Source organism: Tigriopus californicus, chromosome 7 (assembly GCF_007210705.1).
Source record: "Tigriopus californicus strain San Diego chromosome 7, Tcal_SD_v2.1, whole genome shotgun sequence".
Lineage (NCBI taxonomy): Eukaryota > Metazoa > Arthropoda > Copepoda > Harpacticoida > Harpacticidae > Tigriopus > Tigriopus californicus.
The window spans coordinates 1646101-1669268 of NC_081446.1; the positions used below are offsets into that span (position 1 = coordinate 1646101).

At 39.7% G+C, this 23168-nt stretch overlaps 2 protein-coding genes across 3 annotated transcripts in view; both read left to right on the forward strand.

Moving 5' to 3' along the window:
• LOC131883713 (sex peptide receptor-like) overlaps positions 1 to 11074 on the forward strand; it is a 58424-nt gene extending 47350 nt beyond the window's left edge. The window contains exons 6-9 of the mRNA XM_059231244.1: positions 7318 to 7522; positions 7720 to 8007; positions 9523 to 9675; positions 10518 to 11074. Coding sequence (XP_059087227.1) covers positions 7318 to 7522; positions 7720 to 8007; positions 9523 to 9630 — 601 coding nt within the window. The 3' untranslated portion in view covers positions 9631 to 9675; positions 10518 to 11074. The remainder of the gene's footprint in view (positions 1 to 7317; positions 7523 to 7719; positions 8008 to 9522; positions 9676 to 10517) is intronic.
• A 4393-nt stretch (positions 11075 to 15467) lies between these two features.
• LOC131884193 (uncharacterized) lies at positions 15468 to 16571 on the forward strand (the record flags this gene model as incomplete). 2 transcript variants are annotated; one of them, XM_059231890.1, is given in 3 exon segments in its annotated part: positions 15468 to 15607; positions 16248 to 16352; positions 16429 to 16571. In XM_059231890.1, coding segments are annotated over 2 exon segments (234 nt in total), but the record flags the coding sequence as incomplete, so codon positions are not given.
• Positions 16572 to 23168: the final 6597 nt, after the last annotated feature.

The following is a 23168-nucleotide window of genomic DNA, read 5'->3' on the forward strand; positions in this document are numbered from 1 at the left end:
GAGGGTATCGCTTAACCATACATAGATAAAGACCACGTTCCACTTACAAGTTTTGAAAATCTCTAACAGACTTTGGAATATTTCCCAATAGACATTGATGAATTGGAACCGGTAAGAGACATGAACAATGGACGCAAGTTTCCCTGATTGTCTTTGTGAGAGGGACGAGGTGCTCTCGAATGTACCCTCTGCTTAAGAGGCCTTGCCTCTGCAATATCTTGTGGCCTCCATTTGGTCCATTAGATTTTCACATCTCTTCATTCTAAAGGACCAGCTTGCAATAAGGACTGGAGTGAAGTCTTCGCGTTCAAATTGATCGGAGACACGCACAGTCTCTTTAGCTCGATCAAGTACCAAAGGGAACTATTTCGGTCCCCATTGTTTCATTGAAACCTCTCGAGTTGTCTCGCCCTTATGAACCCGAGCTTTATTGTTTTATCTACTCGTAGTGGAATGAGAGGATCGAAAACAGTCTCTTTCTCAAAGGGACGAGGTCGCTTTCCCTCTCTTTGGAAAGGTCTTGTTGGTAGTAGCGTTAGAACTAGGATCACTAGGGGTGGTGGTAGCATCTCTTCTTGATCCAAAATCACGTCATCGAGCTTTTTCAGACCTCGTAAAAGCTGTCTTGGGGGCAAGAAAGCAACGGACCCAACTGGGATATTTCGATATCAACGACCAAGCGAATCAAGTCAGACGCTCCATTTTGAGTCGCTCGCAAATCTATTTCCACAAGGGAAGGATTGTATGACATTGTCCATATTGATTGGTTGTCCAGTGCGTCCAGTCGGTCGTAGAAATGATGTCATTTCGTTTTACACAGCCATGATTAGAAAGCGAGATGACGTGGGGATAAGAAATTCTATTGAAGCCCCAGATGCATTCTCTTAAATCGGACAGAGGGAAGAATTGGACAGAGTTGTGAACTTGATTAAGGTAGCTTTGTGGTCGATCTGCAATCTCAAAGGCGAAAGAGAATCATGATGAAACATCTAATTAGTTAGCCTTTGTTGAGACAAGATTAGCTTCAACTGTTACGAATAGAGACAGGAAGTTCAGGGGACTAAAATGAGGAATCTGATTAGTAAAGGTGATTCAAGCCAATGACGATACAAGAACAACACATTGCTAGCTTATTTGATACACAGATTCGATTTATGTTTGGACCAATCAATGTTTTTGTTAATGGATAGAGTTGGGGAAGCAATAAAAAGTTACAAATGTATAATCAAAATTCAAACATGGCTAAAATCAAAGGCACTATATTGACCAATATGGCAAGGATCCACTTCCACTTACAATGGCAATGACCGATTGTCACCTTATAGTCAAAGCAGTCAAAAAGGCAGCAAAAAAAACAATTAAATTATTTTACTATACCATCGATGAAGCTGGAAACTAGTCTCTGCGTCTCTTGAATTGCGCAGAGAATTTTTTGACTTACCATGGTCTAGAGTAATCTAAAAATATATTTTGAAAGAAGTGTTCGAAATGTAATAAAAAGATGCAAAACAGCATTAAGAATCGTAATTCAATAAGTAAAAACAAAAAACTGAACCATCAATTTGGGTCCCTTAAGGCGCTGGTGACTTGTGACTAGGGCCGGTCAAAGCTTGCGCTTTTGCAAAAAAAAACTTGCCTATCCGATTTTTTCCGCAAATTCATTGCATCTGCAATTTTAACAGCATTTTTTGACATTTTTCTGTAATTCATCATGCAATTTCGGCCATTTCATCAAAAACTACCAAAATTTGTAAAACATCAATAATTTTTAAGAATTATGGTCAATTTAAGGGAAAAATTTGGAATTTTACTCACTGTTTTTTTTAAATTAAAAACCTTGAAAAAAGTGCACATAGCTATAAAATAGATTGCAAACAAATTATCAACCACCTGTTTATGTATTCCAGCAATCTTAAATTGCTTTTGATCATTGAAATATTTAGGATACTTGATTTCAAACTATTCAAGCTATTAAGTCTCAAAATTTCAAGTGACCTCTCAAAAATGGCCATGACGTTATCTTCTTTCTCCGCTTCACTGTCCCATAAGTCTTTTTCATTTTTTTCAAATTTACTTACACATTGAGGAGAGGCCTAATTTTGCTAGTAAACTTGCTGCAATCAAGAAGCTGATAAACAAAGAAAGACTATTTTGATTGAATACCTCTTCCTTGAAAGATTGTAATCGCAGGGTCTCGTCCCACTTTGGCTGGGGAGGACCTTGATGCATCCTCAGGGATGTCAATGTTGTCCCCTGAAAGTGAATCAATCTTCCTCGAGTTGCAATTTGAGGATCATTATTTACTGTCCCAAAAATGGTGGTTGAGGAGAACGTCTTTCGATCTCAAAGGCTTATGGGTTTGAAAGGCTTCTTTGAAAAGGGATTGTCGAATACCGATTGAATGGGAATAAATGCCCGGATAAAAGTGGAACTCACCACATCATGAACCCTGATAACCAACCTCAATTCTACGATCTAGAGGCTACAAGAGTAGAAACGAATCTTCTTAAAAATGCAAGCGTTTATTTCCCCGGAAATGCATAGCCGGACAGCAAAATTGGATTTCGGCCTTTACCGTTCCGACCTCTGGGACCCTTTGATGTCTTTCAAGTGCTTTGTTCTCTCCTGAGTAGCCTTGATCGTTCCAAAATACGGTCTTGGATTAGAGAAATCTAATTTGCTTGGGAAGTTTGCGTGCCCAGGTGTTTTCCGAATGGCTTTCCTTCTTGAATGTAGAAAAATAATTCAAAGAAGTGGATCCTTGTTTGTCAAATAGTCAATTGGCGGAGCTCTGCTCACCCTTGAGATGGATGGATCATTGAAGCTGGAAGAGGAATCTTTACCTGGTTCTTGAAATTGCAAACCACTAATGAGAATGGCTGGTTGCAAACGTTTGCTTGACTGCTCTCATGGGATTGTTCTTTTCCGAAGATTTAATGACTTCTCCGTTCTCCGTAAAGATAGAAGAAGCAAGGATGGAAAGTTCCTAACGGGCAGGTTATTGTTGGTGGTGGTGTACGTTCGTTCGTTCCTTCTTCGTAGGCTACTCGATGTTTTTCCATTACGAAACTTTGACGGGAATCAAGATAAAACAAAAGAGCCTTTGTTCGAGACCAATTTCAAGAAGCCTCTCTTTGATGATAATTTTCGGCTCATCTGAAGTTTTTGAAAAGTGAGCCAGCTGGATCCCGAATCTCTCTTTCTCTGGAAAAAAATGGACGGAGCGTCGACGGGAAATTCAAAATGGTGAGAAATGTGCATCAAACTCTTTTCACAGCCAATTGGCCACCCTAAAAAGCTTGCAGGAGATGCACTTAATTGCAGAGACAACCCCATTATAGCCTATCATAAGAGCCCTTGTGGCCAAAACCACTGGATTGGGACGAAAGACCTCTTGGAATTTTGCCCTAAGGTTTCGTGGCGCAAAAAAAAACTGAAGGGCTTTAGACGATCCCAAAATTTCACTGGGGCCTAAATTCACTCCATTATGATAAAAGGACTTGCTTTTTGTAAAATAAGTTGGTGACATTTTAAATTTGATCGTGTTGGGAATTAGAACGGAAAGTGAAAAGGAAACTTTTTTAGTTGAGATTCTGGGGCCTTGCAAACTCTTTTGACCTTCAATGTATTGACAAATATACATGGAATTATCAAACATACCATAAATGCTTGGCCTGACTTGAATCCTGTAAAGTTATGGTCTCTCGAAGTTACCCAAGCAACGATCCCCCAACAACAAGTTGTGTATACAAAAATAGAAGAATGTCAATTAGAATGAAACTAGTTCGACCCATGACCATATAAGTTGGATCAGAGCTCGAAATTCAATCTGATCTATTGCGGTGTCAGGCCTTGAGTGGGCCAAAAGAGAAGAGTGGCGTTTTCCCAATATTTGGGCTTTCTGGGAGTGATAGTGTGCTAAATGTGAAATCTTTTGAGCATCCATTCGAAATTGAATAAGCATGGGTTAGTTATCCACATCCTTTGTTTTGCAATCATTTTTATTGTTCAATGGAATCTTAGCTATTGGTTTGGGAGCTTAGATTGCTAAATTTGATTGAAAGAGAAAAAAAAAATTTTTTAAAGTCTTGATTTTTTCCAAAATTTGAACAAAAAAATAGGCATCAGCTACGTTTTTCTTAAGATGGTCTACGTAAAGTAATTCATTTCGCTCAAGCCCGTTTTTACGATCCGTCCCTACCATTGGTTCTCTACGTAGCAACTGACTGATGACTCATCGCCATTCTTGGAAGGTCATTGGGCTGCTTTTCAAAACAGTGAAAGCAATATCAAGCAAAAATACAACTCATGATATTAGACAAAAAACCTTTCCTACGGTTTCGAAAAACATTTGCAAATATAGGAAACTTAAAACTAACAAAAATGGTTCGTATGCATGTTAATAAGGAATATTGTGGCAGTTTAAAAAAATGCAATGTCATATGAACACTTCCTTGCAAGGATGAATGACTTGAAACTGTAATTTAATCCCTTAACAAAGAGCTATTAAGCCTCAAAAGTTCAAGTGACGTCACAAAAAATGGTCATGACGTCACATTCTTTTCCTGCCTTCATGTTCTACCTGATTTTACTATTGAAGGAATTGAGATCGAAAAGTGGATGTTGAAAATGGCACGAATCCAGAGAGACTAGGTTAACGAATAGGGTGGGTAGACGTTGTCCAGCGGCTATTTGATCTCAGCGGTGTCAAGAGTTTATTTAATGCTTCAAAAGTGGCCCAAAATTGGCCACTCCGTATTTCAATTTTTGTAACCTAAGTTGATAACACATTGGTTAAAAAGTAGAAAGCGAATTCATTTTGGTTTTGTAAGAACCTCATACGCACCACTCTATTCTGCTTATGTAAAAATTACACTGGACAAATTGTAAGGTGAATGAATAGGTTTACCTATAGCTTATGAACAATAATTGGACATCTTGCAAGATTCAAAGCACTACTGCGGTTTTCTGATCTGATTATTTGTCATAGTATTCATGTCTTTCGGAATTGATCATGTTAGAAAGCAACAACCTTTTTTACGATGCCTTTATCCTTTGTATGTGACCTTTTCTTTGCTCAAATAAATGTTTGAGGGGAAGCATCTGAAAAATGAAGAATTTAACGCATTCACCGAAATGGTATGTAAATCGTTGATTGAGCCCACAATAGAGACTCTTTTGGCTTCATATCGCTTAGAAATAACGCTGGTTTGGGATTCGATTCAAACTTGAATCCAAAAACCCATGCACAAAATTTCCATAACCGTTCTTCAAACATAACAGGTTCTACAATTTTTAAAAAGCCAATCACTCTTGAAACGGTCGAGTACGGATTCCCAAATGCAAACCCGTTCGTGAGCATTCATGCCATGTTCTGAATGGATCATATCGTGCTCTACCCTCAGAAGAAGCCAGCCGGTCCCAAGAGTCTGATGAGGGCGCATTGATTTCATTGTCGATCCAAGCTTGATCATGCTTCCTTTTCCTTTTGCCTCGCTCCTTCATTCATATCCACACGTTTATGTGGTACAAGCCCAACCATTCATCTTGGAGGGGGGATTCTCGGCCTTCTTGAGGTCCCTTGATCTGTTGATAGAGTGAATAATCGATACTTCCATCCATCTGGTTGCCATTCACCGCCCATTTGCCACAATTGCTCACTTGGGAAACGGGAACGGAACCAACAAAGCGGCCTTTTTTTTTCTCTCGACCACTCTTCAGATCCAAGGCTCAACATGAGGTCTCAGGGAGTTATGTTGCTATGATTTGAATTTCAATCTGAATAGATGGATATTGGAAGGGCTCAATTGAAGAGTGAAGCCATAAAATGCGGAGATTAAGCGCGGTTATCGGTGGTTGAATGAAAATGCACGGGGTCTTAAAAAGGAAGGCCAAAAAGTTTGCATTCAATCTACTTAAGAGAAGTTAGTCAGACACTTGAGCCTCGTCATGGGGAGGAGGATCTGGAGTGGAAGTTGTTATTGTTGCCGTTGAGGAAACCGTGGAGAAATGCATGCGATACATGTAATGTACCGAGAGTAGTCGCATATTGCACCCGCCCATATGCACGCGCAAAGTCTGAAAGCGTGAATGAATTGTGGAACTTGGAGAAATAACATGCCGCATTGCTCAAGATTCACGATTCATGGCTTGTTCACGTGACAAAGAGATGTTCTACTGAACGTTGACCATGTACATTACAACATCTTTTGCATATGTCTACCATTGATTTGTTTTATGCAAGTAAGGGACTAATAGTGCATCTTATTTCTAAGACGTAGTGTTTTATGTACTGGCTCCATTTTGCGCGGCTGCATTCAGTATCAAACTTTATCATTTGTAGGAAAAAAACTTCGTATGTAAGTACATAGTGAAAGCAATAATGTCTTGAGTAACAAGTAATGTTGGAATGAAAGTACAGTATGCTACTATCTTTATTGGGAGTTACTAACCCGTCAGTAACATAAAACATCTATGATATATATGCACATTGGGTTTCATCAATCCACTCTTCAAATATTAATTTAGATGGTATCTGCCCACACTATATACAGTACAAAAAAGGTAGATTGATGGGTCTCGTTTAATTTCTTTTGTGCAATTGTCTGCGTAATGATGGTTAGAGCATCATTTGTGCAATCGTGGGGTTCCTAAATCGTTAACTCATTCATGGGCAATTGGAGATAAAGTTGGAAGATAAAGTAAACTCTAATAGCCCGTAACTCATCATTGGAAAATCATTTCCCACATCATTTGCCCATTCATTAGGGCACTATAATAATACATTGTCCAAGGGCTTGAGCTATTTGGCAATCAGAGATGTCCACTAGTGGACTTTTATCAAAGTCGTTTACCCTAAAAAAACATTACGTAGTTTGCGGCAATGCGAGAATGCTAATGCTTTAGGACTGAAACTCTACCCTCAAACATTGAGTTGCAATGTCAAAACAGCCCAAGTCTTCCCGGAACAAATGGCAGCAGTGTAATAGATGAAGGCACAACTCTGGCTTACCAAACGCGCTTTGATATTCATGAAAGATGAACCAAGGGCGGTTTCTTGGGAACCACTCGTAAATCAGATAAACGTCTGAAAAGTTTGCGCCAATTCTGCTTGTTCCACTTTTTCCATGGGCGGGATTTCTTGCCGGGGATACAAGCGGAGGACTGGAAATGTAGGGCATTTGGTGATCCAACTCGTTCCCTAATGGGTGAACCATACCTTTCTAGGAACAGAGATGTTCCATGTCGAGAGTGGAAGCTTTTCCATGTTCAAATATTTAGAAACGATGGAAGGCATTTATAAGTTTCTCATTCCAGGTTCCGGGTTTTATTTGTTCACCTGATTCCGTGCGTGTCATTGGTCATTCTGAATATTCTGCTCTTTCGAACGATGAAAGAGGCGGAACGGAAAAGGGAACGCCTCCTTAATTGCAAGCAGAAGGTCCTAAAGGGAGAATCCCGAGAATCCAAGAAGCTCCGAGACTCCAATTGTACCACGCTCATGCTAATCGTTGTTATCACGGTAAGCTCCCCATAAGCCATCATTTTCTCGTTCAACAAAAAGCATCCATTGATCTCTTGAATCTCCAATAAGGAAAACGAACCATTTTACCCCGACCTCCAGAGAGAGGTTTAATGAGTTTTCGTGGAGAAGAAGAAAAAAAAACATGTACCCGCAGCCTCTACACAAATTAACGGTCTTTCATGATAACATTCTAGGTGTTCCTGGCGGTGGAGCTCCCCTTGGGCATCATCACAATCATGCACATCATGTCCTCGACCATTTATGATTTCCTCAATTATGATCTCGTCAAATCGACAATACTCATCGTGAACTTGTGCATCTGTCTCTCGTACCCGCTGAATTTCGGAATCTATTGCGGAATGTCGCGCCAATTCCGCGAGACCTTCAAGGAGCTCTTCATGCAGGGGGTGAGTGTGACTCGGAGAACCAATCACACATCCGCCGTGACCGGAACTCATGCGGGAAATGGAGGCTTTCAGACGGTAAGTTGCGGGTTTTTTTTGCATCAAGTCATAGTTGAATAGAACGATATTTTTCATGTTTTTATGTTTTTTCAATCCTATTTGTTACTCTTCCACTCATTTGCTAGATTTCATACCATTAACACAGTTTTGTTACAATTTTTAAATGCATTTGCGGGATTTACCAAGAAGATAAATGGATCGGGTTTTTTTCTGCGTGGTGTAAGCGAAGCCATTGATTTGCTTTCAACTTCAACAAGGATTGTTTTAGTGCCAAGATTGTGTGCAATTGCCATTGATCCCTCAAATTTTGTTTCGTGTTTAGCCTAATACTTTTTTTCAGGAGCCAAAAAGTATCTCAAGCACTAAACCTCAAAATATCCAGGTGAAAAATTGGATAGATTCAGCATCGCAAAGTAAAGGCACCGAGAATAAAAAATCACCCACGAGTTTCTATTCTGTTAAGGTTGACATCCCTAATCACTACGAGTTTGTCTATGGAGTATTTTAGTCGAAGTGGTTTTTTAGGAGTACAATTAGTCAGGCAAGAAGTATGGAGTATTGGATTAGAGCTCTTGAGGCCAATCAAAACAGCCAAAGGATCCTGTATTGTTGTCCTTGATTTTGATCCGCTCACTTTGTGCGATAGTTTACCAAGGAACGGAGAGTGATCAACTGAATCATCAATCTGTTTTCTCTTTGAAAAGTCGCATATTGTTGGTTTTTAAGCTACGCAAAAATGGAAAGCAACTTGACAACTGCAAGAAATTCATAGTCGAAAAGGCATGTAAAATCCAAAAAGTTACTTTTGGCAACGCTTCACTCTTCTATCATCCATTGTGGTTGATTCTGGCAATGACAAAGCCTTGTATGAGAAAAAACTATGATTTGGCATCTTTTTACTCTGTCAAGTCAACCCCAAAGAAATCATTATTCAACTTGCAAGAAATTGAACCACTTTTTCCAGAATTTTTTTGTCAAGTCAAAAATGACTTGAACCAAATTTGCTTCGTAATGGCAAATTCAACATGTTGAGATAAATGAATATCCCAATGAAGAGATCCCATAGTAATAGCTAAGAACAAACTAGCAATTGATTTCCTTTACATTCATGCCCTCATTTTTTGTGACATTTTCAATAAAAGCAGAAATCAATTTCGTATTTCTCCAATCAAAGGACAATCAGAAATATGATCTCTTCTAAGGTAGGTCTCTACGTCGTACACATATATGCAAAGGCCAATTGAGCCAAAATAAACATGCCTTGGACGTGATTTGACTCTGGGCCTGGTAAATATAGCTATTGCGTTTCTGGATAATGACCTGCCGAATAACGAAAGTGATGGACCTTTGCCATAATTTGATCCCCAAATGATTGACAGATTGCCGGAAAATGGAAAGCAGATGTCGACAAGGTCCGTGACTCGATTTCCAACAATAGAACTTTGATTGGCCGCCGTCATTCAGCCTCAATTTGGATCACTCTCCGTTCCAACTTGGCGTCATGCTATGTAATTGAACTCCGTTTTGTTCCAGTTGGAAGCCACCTCAACCCATCCAGTGGTTACGAAGGCCACTCTCAATGGACGGAAATCCACCACCACAACTTATGTTCCACCAACTCAAGATGAGACCCATTTGTAGCTCCCAGGTCTGGAACAGGCAAACAACAGACAAGAAAAAAGCCAGGTGGGATTTCAGCCTTTGGATAAGGAATAGCTATCTTCTTTGGAGCCTATTTATTTATGGCCTTTAATGACATCAGTAATATTTCTGGTACGCGTTTTCGAATACCAGACTTAAGCTCTTGGGCTTAATACAGGAGGTACATTTATGAGGATTGTAAAAGCACCTGGAAACGGAGAGAATGCATTTTCGTTGGTGAACTTCGGGTTCCACTTGACTCTCTCATGTGGGACGTGCCCAAATTTTGAACAGCCACGTTTATGTCCACAGTTTCATGAAAGCTCACAAGTGGTTGCAATGGAAATGTACATAATGAAACTCCCGCTACAGCTTTGCATACTTGGTGATAGGAGAGATTGGGATGAGTTCTGAATTCGTTTCCAAGAAGGTACATGTCGATTGAAGGCTTGAAATCTCATTTTATGAGAACATAAGGCCAAACAGTAAATTCACGTAAACCCGGGGAGCCGTTCTTAGAGTCCATGCGGAAATATGTTGGGAATTGAATTTTTATGGTTTCACTTTTCGGCCTTTTGTCCCGAAGCGTGCCAAGAAGGGCCGCGACCTCTTTCCATGGCTCATAAATTCGTGCCAAGCGTCTGCTCTTAAAACGTGCCGAGAAACCAAAAGCGTTGGAAAGAAAACAGACCCTCGATAATTGCGGTTTTTTTTCGGTCAATCCATTTATCAAGCGCTGATGAGACAGAAATGATATGGTAAGAGCCATTCAGGTAACGGCTTTTCACCGGGAACCATTCGTTCCACAATGACCTTTGAGCTCAATGAGACTATTCAAACAGAGAAAGAACGGATAATCACGTCAAAGATACTTTTTCTTCTTTTAGGTTCCAACAAGGCGAAAACTTGGGGTTACACAGGGTTCCACTTTGGGTGAGACCTGAATATTCGTGAAATCAAGAATCAATTGGAGATAGAATGTTGTCAAAGAAGCCCTCTTTTATCCCTCTGTAAAATAATTTGAATCCCAAGTGATCATCTCATTTATTGTTTAAGAACCCCCTGTGTATGCCCCGAATGGGAATTTGGATGGTTTTGTCCAATCTTTCATGACACTCTGAGCCCAAATCATGGAAGAAAGTCCACATCACCAATCTCAATGGGAAACAAATTCATTCGTGTTGTTTATTGTGTGCTTTGTAGATTGAAAATGTGAAAGTTTATATAGTGTGATGTCAAATTATAGCGTTGATACTCACCAGAGGGCGTAACTGAGGGTGCTTTTCCTCTGTCATAGAACACGACCTCTAGCGGTTTGTCAGGTAGATTTGTTTTGAAAGGCATTGCTTGAAACTTGTTTATTGATTGTCATGTTATTTATGAAGATTATAAGAACTTGTTTGCGAATAATGGTTGAAAAATAAAGAAAAACATATTTCTTTCATTCGGTTTTCCCCCCAACAATAAGTTCAAGAAACAGACATCAAAATATCTCCCACCCTAGCGTCCTACAAATGAACTTTTCTTGTTGCATATCTGGAACATAATGAATAGAAATAAAGTGTCTCTCTTTAATTAGAGCCCAAGCATGGTTTGAGGATTGTGAGTTAGACAAAGACCACACAATCGACAAGGCATAATGATTTCCTGAAAAATGGAGTGTTATGTACGCTTTGTGACTGACTTTATTCTTGACTAGTGTGGCTTTAATATAAATGACTAGTATACATGGGATGAGCACGAGCATGTGCTCAACAATTACAACACATGTAGCAAATAATTTGTCCCTTTTCAACCTTTCAAAACGGTGTTTCTTGCATTTTTCGTTCAAACTACTTTCCAATTAAAGGTATGGCAGATTTGAAGGCCAAATTGAATCAAAGCATAGATAGCTAATACCAGTGGGAGTTATGGAGCTGACAAGGTGCCCGGTTCTGCTATGATTTGTAATCATAAGTGAAAACGAACATAATACTTTTAATAGAAATGAACCCATTTAGAAATAACCATAATGGCATGGATGGAGCCAACTTGATTGAATTCCATTGCACTTGTCTGTTGTTGCTGTTTTTCAAAATAGTTCAAAACCTGACGTTCAGTTTATGTCCTCAGTCACAGAATGACCTATTCATTATTTTCGTCCATGGCATTTCACAAGAACTTTATTATCCAATCTTGTGTCGCGTTTCCTTTTCCAGTTTGGACCGGCTTACATATCTCATGTTGAGAAGACGCCCTCCTGTTAAACGAATTCCCCATTCGAGACTACTTTACGTGTGATTATATTGTTTGTTTGTTTTTGTTTCTTTTTGCGGACTTCTTTACTGCTACTGGGATTGGAATGCCAGCAGTTCAAGACGAGAAGAATATTCATTATACTTGAATTTTATTTATATATATTATTTGATCGACCAACGAATTGGAGTTGGCTGATCTGGCTAATCCTTGAATATAAGGTTGATCCGGAATTTTAGTCAAAAACTTGTCCAAGTCTGACTTAAATCTTGCTACTGGATCAACCCCTACATAAACCCTACGAATATTTGAGGGCAGCAAATTGAACAATGAAGGAGCCCGAGAAAGAAGAGAGTTGGACTTCATTGTTTTAACTAGCCTGGATTCTCGAGGGCTTGAAGGTGCTCTCAAAACGCACATTAAGCCTCTACGGTCACTACAATTGACCCTAAATCCTGGGTTGGGACAAAGCTCATGAATGCTTTTGAAAACGTACAATATCAGATACCTTTCGTACCTTCTCTGAGTACTGTACAATCCCAACCTTTCTAACCTCTCCCAATACGAGAGCTCTCTCATATCTTCAATGTTCCTAGTAAAACATCTTTGGACCTGCTCGAGCTTTTGCAAACCTGCTGAACTAATTGGAGCCCAAATGGGAGAGGCATATTCAAGATGCGGCTGAACAATCGACTTGTACAGAGTTAGCATCGTGACACTATCTCTGGACTTAAACGTGCGATATATCCAACCACATGTTTGAAAAGCCTTACCAACTTTCAACTGGATATGCTCATCGAACTTTCCATTATCTTGGAGGACTACACCTAAATCCTTCATGGATGAGACCTGCTCAATGTCCTTACCTTCATCATCTAATAGTGGAGTGTCTAATGGCGTCGACCCAAAGGTCATTGAGCGGAATTTCATTCCATTCAAGGCCATGTTACTCGCAGCAACCCAGGAATAAATTTGGTCTAGGACCTTTGCCAGACAACCAGAATCCTGACCATTCCTACCAACTACCAATTTTGTATCATCAGCATAAGAAGAGATACTGACATTACTACTACCAAGCTTCTGAAGCGGAGCAATGAAGATGATGAAAAGGAGAGGACCCAAAATGGAGCCCTGAGGGACACCCGACTTGACATCATGTATGTCACTAAGGGATCCCTCAACCTTAACTAATTGTTTCCTACCACAAATGAAACTTCTTAGCCAATTGAGAACCTTGCCTTGGATCCCAATCTCATGGAGCCTGTTAACTAAAAGGCCATGATCTACCTTGTCAAAGGCCTTGGCAAAGTCGAGATAAACTACATCGACTGATTCATGGCTCTCCAGTCCCTCAATAACCTGCTCTATATGCTCAATCAGTTGGGTAACCGTGCTAAAATGTGCTCGGAACCCATGCTGGCTAGGAGGAAGGACTTCATGTATATCAAGAAATTCAACAAGTTTGAACTTCATGATCTTCTCAAACACCTTCGCAATATTCGAAGTGAGAGAAATTGGCCTGTAGTTACTGGGGAGTGACTTATCTCCCCCTTTGAAAATTGGAACAACATGAGCTACCTTCAGAGAAGAGGGGAACTTGCCCTGGTCCAAGATGCAACGCATCAAGTACGAGAAAACAGGAGCAAGAACCTGTGAGCATCTCTTCAGAAACTGAGATGTCACTCCATCAGGGCCAGGGGAGCTCGAGAGTCTCAAGTCCCTGATGGCCTCTAAAGCATCCTGATCTGTGACTACAAGATCATCTAAATGCTCAACTTGGCAAACCTTGCCAGTCCCAACAAACTCATCAATAGAGCAATGGACTGTTGCTCCTAAACTCAGTGGAGTTGAAAACACACTAGAGAACTGATCTCCAAGTATGTTGGCCATAGTCTCTACATTGTCTATGGCTTCCCCATCGACCTCAAAAGGCCCTACAGGGTGTTTGATCTTTCTCTTAGAGTTTGCATAAGAGAAAAACACCTTCGGATTCGACGTCACCTCTTGAACAACTCTACTTTCCTTTTTCAACTGATCGGTCTCAATGGAGGCCTTAATTCTACCCTGGATTAAATCCAACTTTCTTTGAAGGAGATAATTCTTATTGGAGATAATATTCTTTTTTCCAATTGTAAAATTTTGAAGTATCATAGAACACCTTTAACATTTGAAGTTTTGCGTCAAATGTGAGCTTTTCTGAATTCCATAAGAGAAGCAGTTACATAGAAGGATATCAATTTTTTGAAGAAAAAGGAAAAAAATATGCTGTTTTCATGCCTTAACAGTTCCTTAACATTAACTGTACTGAAACTAAACTCTTAACAGTCATGCAATCATTCTAAGATGGCTTGCAAATTTGTTATTAAGTGTCATCATGTCATCATCTGTTTAATAATAGTTTCGCACCACATTCCTTGCTGGCATCTCAAGTATTCTTTAGGGGCTAAAATTTGTCAACATGAAGAGACCGTCTTGATCCGCATTCAAGTCAAGTCCAATCCTCCAGTGAAAGGCGTCCTTGATTTAAGCTAGAGAGACAATTGCTTTTAGCTTACAAGTGAACGTGATGGACAGGAAATTTCAAAATCTCCCCTAAACATTGAAAACCCAAGTGAGGTTTTGTTTTTTTGAGGGTGCTATGTAAACATGGTGTAAACTGCCTTTCTATTGTCTCATCATCTCAGTATTTCAGCTTTTTCAGCAGGCTTGGAACGTAAAGGAACTGTAAGGGGAAGAGCTTTGAGGAAACCTTTCACATCATGTTTAATATCATATAGAAATTCAAGGGCATAAAATAGACAAATGAAGAAAGAAAATATTTCATTATCAGGGCTTGACAACACTCAAAAGAGAAAATAGAGCTTCAGTGTTTTGGAATTTTTGGAGGGCACAATGGTGTAAACCTTTACATTCACAATCTGACTGAGGCAACAGCTCATGGATACCTTTGAAGATGTGTTGTAAAAATAACATTTGCACCCTCTTTAAATACTGTATTGTCAGTTTGTCTCAATACAGTAGCTCTGTAATTATCATTGTTCCTGCTTGCCTTATTTGGCATACGCTCAAGCTTTTCCTGAAAATGCAAATAGAATCCCAATACTTTATATGGAAAAGAGCAAATATATAAACATTTGCATTTTGGGCTGAGATCACTTCACTCTGAGAGATACCTGAAATAACGCAGCCAGATGAACCAAATTTCATCAGGAAACCTGCATGGTTAAAAGTATTCATTAACATCACTATTAGGAAAGCCAGCCAGCCATAAAGCCTTGAACTAAGCTGGGAGGACAATTTTCACATATTTGGCAATTGAAATAGAATCTAAGTAACAAAAATGTACGGAATGTGTTAATTCATATTAACAAAATTGAGATCGATACTTTCAATCTAATGTACTTATACTGATTTGTCAAAATCTTCTCAAGACATGTGGCTACATTCAGGTACATGGTCTCTGTAACGTTCGTCTGTGAGCCTTGCCCGTCTTGCCACCTTCACGTATTTTTCTGGAGCGCCCGGCAAGCCAACCCTAATACATTTCGTGTTTCTCCGGTTTTCATGGAAGGTAGGGCGAGCGGCCGTGAGATAGACCTTCCACCTTGTAACAGACCCTCCAGTCAATTTCCTTCTTCATCTACGATTGGCCTGAAGTCAAAGCTGTGCTCTGAAGTACTCGCTTGCCTATAGGCTAGCCGTGCCTCGCCTCCCCTTTTCATCAAAAAACATCAAAATACAGGTATCCCGCGACACAACAATCAACACCTATTTGGCTTGGGTCCTTGATGGTTCCGAGTCCCCCAATCTCTTTACAAGTGCTGAAATTTCGTGGGGTTCGATCTTCTTTTCAACTGAATACGTGGGTTTTTCCAAAGGAGGCGGGCAGTAAACAGAAGTTTAGGTCTTAAGGAGGTTCGAGTAGCCAAACTTTGTTTCTTCGTACCCTTTGAGATGTTCTAATGGTCCTCATTTTCTAACTTAAACACACAAACAAAAAATACTTTATTTTTAAATGGTTCAAAGATGTAGCATGTGGTGTTTTTCTATCAATCCTCATGCTCAAAAACGATAACTTGGCTTTGATGCCAAAATAAACTCGAGCCCTTAACGTTCCGATTTCTTGGCATTTGGGCCGCTCGAGGCTGGTGCGAGATTTTCTAGACAATCACTCGGTCGGAGAGGTTGCGAGAATCCAGCTCGTTGGTTGTCCACCGTTACGATGTCCATGAGTAGTATAGTCCAAAAGCTTATGAAGTACTCTAAGATGCATTCATTGACAAGACAAGTTGTGATAGTAGAATCTATTTCCGCCTGAAGCTATGAGCTAAATCACAAATCACTCCTCAAGCATTCCCATTTATCAATCACATTTGCCCCAGCGAATTCAGCTATCATGGCTATTAAAGAGACTTGCCAGAAATACAAACCACAAATCCTCCTTTTCCTGGCAATTTTCAATCTGATCTGGGTTGGAGTCATATTAGGTGCGTATCTTCGTGGCCTTTTCCTCAATCTCGAGGTGTTTGATTTGTATTTTTTTCCTTCCTTTTGGACCTCAAGTTTGGATTTTGAGCGACAAATCTGCTTGCGACACATTTCCCGGATCACAATCTTCGGTGTCATTCATCCCAGAAGAAGGAAACCGCATAACTGTGGTCTATAGAACAACTGAAGGTTTGGCCACCAAAGAAGACACCTCGGAAGTGAGTATCAAATGATGTGTTAAGGGATCTGGGCGAGAACCACGATCGACACAATGCAGATTCAACCATCTTGGCGAGACAAGGATGCTTCAAGTACAGTTTTCAAAACACTCTGTTACTGTCTTAAGTTGGTCAAAATTAGAAGGATTCTGGATAACGACAAAGTGATTTACTCTTCGGTTGCTGCCTCAATAGGGGCCCTTTTTGGAACGTCAGATAGCTCAAATGAAATGGGGAAGAGGCATGGCGGATTGCTAGATAAACTACTCATAACCTGCCATGAAAGTGATTTCATTTCCGTACATTTTGTGAGACCTGGGTCATTAGTTATACATAAGATTTTAATGCAATAATCCGTAGTACAAATCCAAGAGCACAATTCAATAATCCAAGGCACTTTCATGGGCCTCGCGGACAATACCTATAAGCACTTTCTCAGTCGAACTTTCAATTCAGGTCCGAAGAACTTCTAAGCTTATCCATTTGACTGCTTCTCCTTTCAATCACTTGGTGGTATTTTTTTCTTTTGTAAATGTTTGCCAAATAGGTGTTCAGATATACTTTTATCTTGCATATTTTTGCAAAAAAGTACCCATTTTATTTTGATAGATCGATAGATTTCAGGAACACTTTGATCATGAATGGGCAATGCCGGCATCTAATCTTTGTGTTAACATCTTAATATATCAACTATTTCATTTGTATGTAATTACTCAGGTTTTGGTCAGCAAAAGCTTGTTTTCACCAGGACCTGGGCAAGTTAAAGAAGACATGATTGACATGATGACAAGAAGACATTAATAATGTTACAGAGACCAAGCTGCAACACAAGAACGTGAGTTGGAAGAAATGCAAAATGAAAAATGAAAGACTTGCAGGAAATCATATCGTTCGAATTTATAAGAAAAGAAGGGACCAAGAAAAAGAAATCGAAAGAAAAGCATTAAAAAGAGAGCAAAACATCTATTTTAGGTGGTAATTTTTTTCTGCCGTGAAGAAAATGCGAAACAAATTTAGGAATAGGATGCCATGCATAGCAATTCTTGAGTTTGCAAGGAGCAATAGAGTACCTCTGGGTGAGATAATTCCTTGTTGTTTGGGTGAATTTCATTCTTGTTAGACCGATGTCTGGGGGGTTGAAATTATTCCGCTCGTTGGGAAAAGCAAAGTTTGGTAGTCTTTGTCAAAATCCCGACTTGGCAACTGGACTCATTGGTTTCCAACTGAGGTCATTTTCCAGGATTATTTTCCATTTGAAAAAATGCTGATACATGGTGGAAGTTCCTGCAAATACGACTGCCTCATCACTTGAAGGATTTTAAGCGTGCGCAAATCTTGCCATTGTAGGAGGTTTGACTCATGAAATAAAGATTCAGTGTGAGATAACCACCTCGCATTATTTATCCAATGTATAGCTCTTTTCTAGAGCATGAACAGGATCAGTTTTTGCAGATATGTTGAAGCATGGTAATGAGGAGGCAAGAGCCCTGAAATATTGATTCGTTAAATCTTAGGAAAACTAACCTTAATGTGCGATGCCATCACATTTTATGACGAGGGTTGATTTCTGTAAATGAATTCTCATTTTGACCAAAAGTGCGTGAAGTGTAAATCGTTCCTTTTATTGATGAACGACGAAAGCTCGGCGTGCTTGAAAATCTAAGTGTCAAAATTCCTTCAACTCGCTAAGATCTTGACATCAAGACCTTGACTGTAACTTGTTAATCAATATTTTCCCCTAAAAAGCATACGTTCATCATTGCATTTTGCCGTACAACCCAAGCGCGGTTTTCTAGCCTTGTTCGCTCTTGCTCCTTAGACCCCGAGACTAAACTTACATTACTACTGATGAATTCAATACAACAACGGACCATAGACCATCGGGCAAAAACACTCTCTAAGAATTAAAGTCCTGCTTCTAGTGCGTCAATACCAGACCTGTGTTTTAATTACAATTGAAATAACAAATACGTGATTGTACTAGCAATTAAAATTACGTAATTGTAATTGTCCTTTTAATTGAGCGGAGCGAGAGCCCTTTGCTTCGGCTAGGTACGGACAAACTAACGTACATAGAAGGGCGAGAATACGCTCTACGATGACAGACTCTATCATGAGTTTACCTAATGAACAATTCACTGCCTTAGAACTGTGACAATGCCTAAGCCATCATCTCTATTGGTAGACGTTTCAGATTTTCTATGAGCAAAATTCGGAACAATTATTATGACATCTATTATGTAATCATTTTAAAGTAGGTTGTATACTGTATAATTGATAACGCGTTAACAATATGGCATTCAGCGTTTCCAACGAAATACGACTGACGTAGTACTAGGAAAAGTGCAGTTCAGAACTATTGCATACTACGTCATACCAGCGACCTGTCATCATAATCTTTTACTTTTCAATTGTATTAAAAAAGCTAAATGTGCGTAAGTTTAGCAATTGTGATGTTTTTCAAGTTAGTCACCAAAAACTTGTGAGATTGAACTTTTCCAATTATACTTTCGTTGGAAATGATGAAAGCAAAATGTTGGCGTTATATCAATCATACATTGTACACAACTTCCTGTTTCATTCTTATTTGCTTATCATAACTGTTCGAAATTTTACTCAAAGAGGTTTTGAAACGTTTCTCAGAAGGGCCGGTGGCTTAGTGATAGACATTTTCAAGTTGGCGTCATCAATTTCTGAAGGTGTCACCATCTACCGTTCAAAGGGCCGGTTTCTTGAAAAGTGGCTAGTTTTGAATTTCAAATGTGGCATCATTTCAGTTGGTATTGTTCAATCAAAGTATGGCTCTTTTTTGTAGTATTGTCAAATATTTTATTTTGTTCTTAAACCATAGAAGCCCGTATTCTAGTGTACATCATATTAAACCATAATAAAGTTGCTTTTTCACAGTAGTGGGTACTGATCTTTGGACTCGGTTCAAGCTAAAAGATTTCATGGCGCTGTGTTCACGAGTGGCCGGAATCAAGAAGAACTCAAAGATTGGAGTTCTTGCCGGAATCTAAGTTTCCAGCCACTGGTGAAGAACAAAGACGTTCTCTAACGTCAAATTTGGCTTTGAGTGGTTTGGAGGGAAAGTCATACCTTGAAAATCGGTTCTTGTAAAAGAAAAATGTGTATTCAATAGCGGTGGCGTTCTTTGCATGCATGCAGTTTATTCAAGTTCGGATTTCAAAAAGTCGATCAGTCAACAACACCTTGAATGCGTACGTTTGCCATTTCATCATGCCCTCACTTGTGAAGAGAAGCTCGGGCAAGCCCTCTCTCGCTCTTCTCTTCAAACTCGACGCCATGATGGACGAACGCATTCAAGGTGTCTTGACCTTGTCGACTTTCTTCAAGCCTCACTTTTATAAACTCCCCTCAAAGAGGGCCCCCACTATTGTATGAATTGCTATTCTAAATCGATAAAAAGTATTAGTGCAATTTCTTTTTCTTAGTCATCAGAGATGTGTTGCCGAAACATTGGAAATGCTCTCATTGCGTTGTGCTTTTTCTAAACCCATATTGTTGAGGGCAAATAAGAAGTTCGCTGTCTAGGAAGCCATGTATTGGCTTGCATAGTAGTTTTATCGAGAAGCTATTTAAAAGGCTTATTGGTCAGTAGCTTTTGGCAAAGAAACTGTCCCCTGCTTTGAAAAAGGTAATTTCTTTAGCCGTTTTCCATTCTTCTGGAATGTAGCCGGAAACAAAAGAGAGATTTACGAGCTTTGTAAGTGTTACAATTCGTGTTGGCGCTATAGCTTTCAGAATCTTATTAGATACTTCATCTATTCTGCAACTCTTTTTTGTCTTTAAAATTTTTATCACCGAATTCATCTCATTACGCTTTACCATGCACGAACTTCTACAAATAGGAATTTGTGTTTTGTTATTTTCTAGTCCAGACAGGTCATTTTTTATCAGGAAAAGTCTATTTTAACGAATGCCCAACATTAAGGAAGTAGTCATTGAAGATCTTCGCAACCTCTATTACATAACAGTTTTTTTCTCGGTATTATCAATGTTAAGATAGTACAAGATCTCTTTTGATTTTGGCTTATTTCCCATTAGCTCGTTTGAACCATTCCAAATCTTTCTGAGGTCTGTTTTGTTACCTTTAAAAACATCTCCCCAATAAAACTCTTTGGCTACTTTTACAAGATTTTGTTATATTTTGGTGAATTTCTCATATTACTTTATGTACTGAATCAAACATAGGGGTCTAAGCAGGAGATAGCCCCTTTTTCGGCTTCCTCCCTCTTTGAACATCCTGTCTGACTTGCCTTTTGGCATTTAACCCACCACTTGCTGTAACTCAGAGCTTGTTTCTTAGATGGCGGGACATTAGCACCATCAGAAAAGCGCCATGGCGGCCAGATTATCGCGATATGTTTTCACCTTGGAGCCATATTTGAAAACTTGATACGGTACTTGAAAAATAAGTTTTTCATTCAATAATCCACTTGGCAAAGCCGGGCTTTTTCTACGTTTATTTGTTCACTAGCGAAAATATACTATACAGCAAACAAAAACGAGAGCGAAATTGATGAGGTGGAATAGAGTATAATGACGTTTTATAAAGTTAAGCACTTCACAGCAACGATTAAAACTTTGAGAGCAAAGATCAAAACATCCCTCATTCTCCTCTGAATCATACCAAAACGTTGCAGAGATGACGAGGAAGATCACAATGAAGGTGACTAAAGGAAAATACAACCAGACACACTTCACCATTTTGAGTTAAAGACCAAATATTGAGCAAGTGAATATGACAATTGAATAAGGTTGTCAGGATATGAATAGAACTCAAAGTTAACTAACCGATTAATCTGATGTTTATTGTTTGCATTTTACTTGCGAAACTAATCTAATCGTCCCAATCAGTTTAAAAGCGATAACCTTTGCATAAGAAGTATGCCATCGTCGTAAAATATATCTATTCCGCCACAATCACTCCTCGCCTCCCTAACGTCATCGCTCATTGCTCAACGTAGACAACGATCACCTGACTTCAACACCAAAAAATAGACATTGTCTCTGGTGTTATGATTAATACTTGAAATAGGCAGTATTATAGTTCGTATCAGATTGGTTCACAGTCTGTGGATGTGGTTGACGTCTAAAAGTTTCTTTGAGAAGGGTCGGGGAGGCGAATCGAACCGGGGAACTTCTTCATGCTTGGACACTGTGCAAACCACTACACCATGTCTCCTCCCCAATGGATTCTTTCAATTTTAGGTAGAAAAACGCCCATCTCAGGGGGCACTAGGAGGAAAAGACAGTAGTTGTCTCAACCACATTTTTAAGTCTCTCAACAGAGTTATCCCACCCCTTTCCTCTCTCCTTCCTTATTTCCCTCCCCTTGTTCCCCTCCCTCTCTTCCAACCTCATCCTCAATTCCCTTAACCTCTCTTCTACCCAAACTTTGCTACCCCATACCATCCACAAGACGCAAATGAGTCATACGCATCTTCTTTTTAAAAACTCAGGTAGTGGCCAGAGTTCCTTCTCCCCTCTTTTACCCTCTCATCAAAGGTTTTCGCACCCTCCACCTAAAGATTAGTTTTGTCCAAATGCAGGATTTTCAAAGGTTAGAAGGCCTAGTCAAAGATTTGATGGCTCTAGCCCATCGAAGGACAATCAGGCCCGTAAAAGAGCTTTACCTGAATGTGCATTGTCTTATTTCCAAAAATGACAGCAAAAAGATCAAGGTTCGAGAGGAACTAGCAATACGTAGATATACAGGTCTGAATCATTTCCGTGACAGAAACTTAGTTCCGACCAGGGGTCTTAGATGAAAAGGTAGCCATAAGTGCTGGGGCAAGTCCCGACTCGAGTCCGAGTGCACTCGAGTATTTTACTCGATTTTGGAGAAATTGTCCAGACTCGTCAATGACCCATGAATCATTCATTTTTTCCGAGAATCTCGCGAGACGGGTCTTTTTGCTAGAACTGAATGTAGTAAACGACTCGAGTTCTCTACCGGACTCGGTGAGTCCGACAAAAAGTCAAAAAAGTCAAAGGACTCGTGCCAGACCCACTTTTGTCGGATTCGCCCCAACACTAGTAGCCTTGGTTGGTTTCAATTTAGCTTGATGTGATAGAGAACGCCCTGACAATACAAATTTTCCGTATGGGGGCGTATGTCTATATGTTAGAAACGACTCGGGCAATAGTCATGTTCACATGCCTAATGGAGAAGTAGAGGTCTTTGTTTGTCATCTCCAAGGTCTTGATCTGTCCACTGTAACAATATAGAGCCCCCTTCCCCCTCTTCTTCAGTAAGCTCGTTCTTGTCAGCTCTCAAATTCATAGGAAACGAGTTGGACCAGTCATTTTGCTCAAAGGTTTTCTTTGCAGGGGACTTTAATTTTTCGGCTTGCGTAGCAGAGTGGAAGGTTAGTCCAGATGGGTACATTCCCATTTCGAAATCGACATTTCAGTTGTTCGAAAAGTTGGAGGAGTTTGCGATCTTGCACAATCTCTCTCAGCATGTTGGTGTAGCCACCAGAGCGAATAGCGTTCTTGACTTGTTTTTTTCCAATGACCGTGATCTGATCCAGTATGTCCATGTGACGCCTAGTAATCTGTCAGATCATC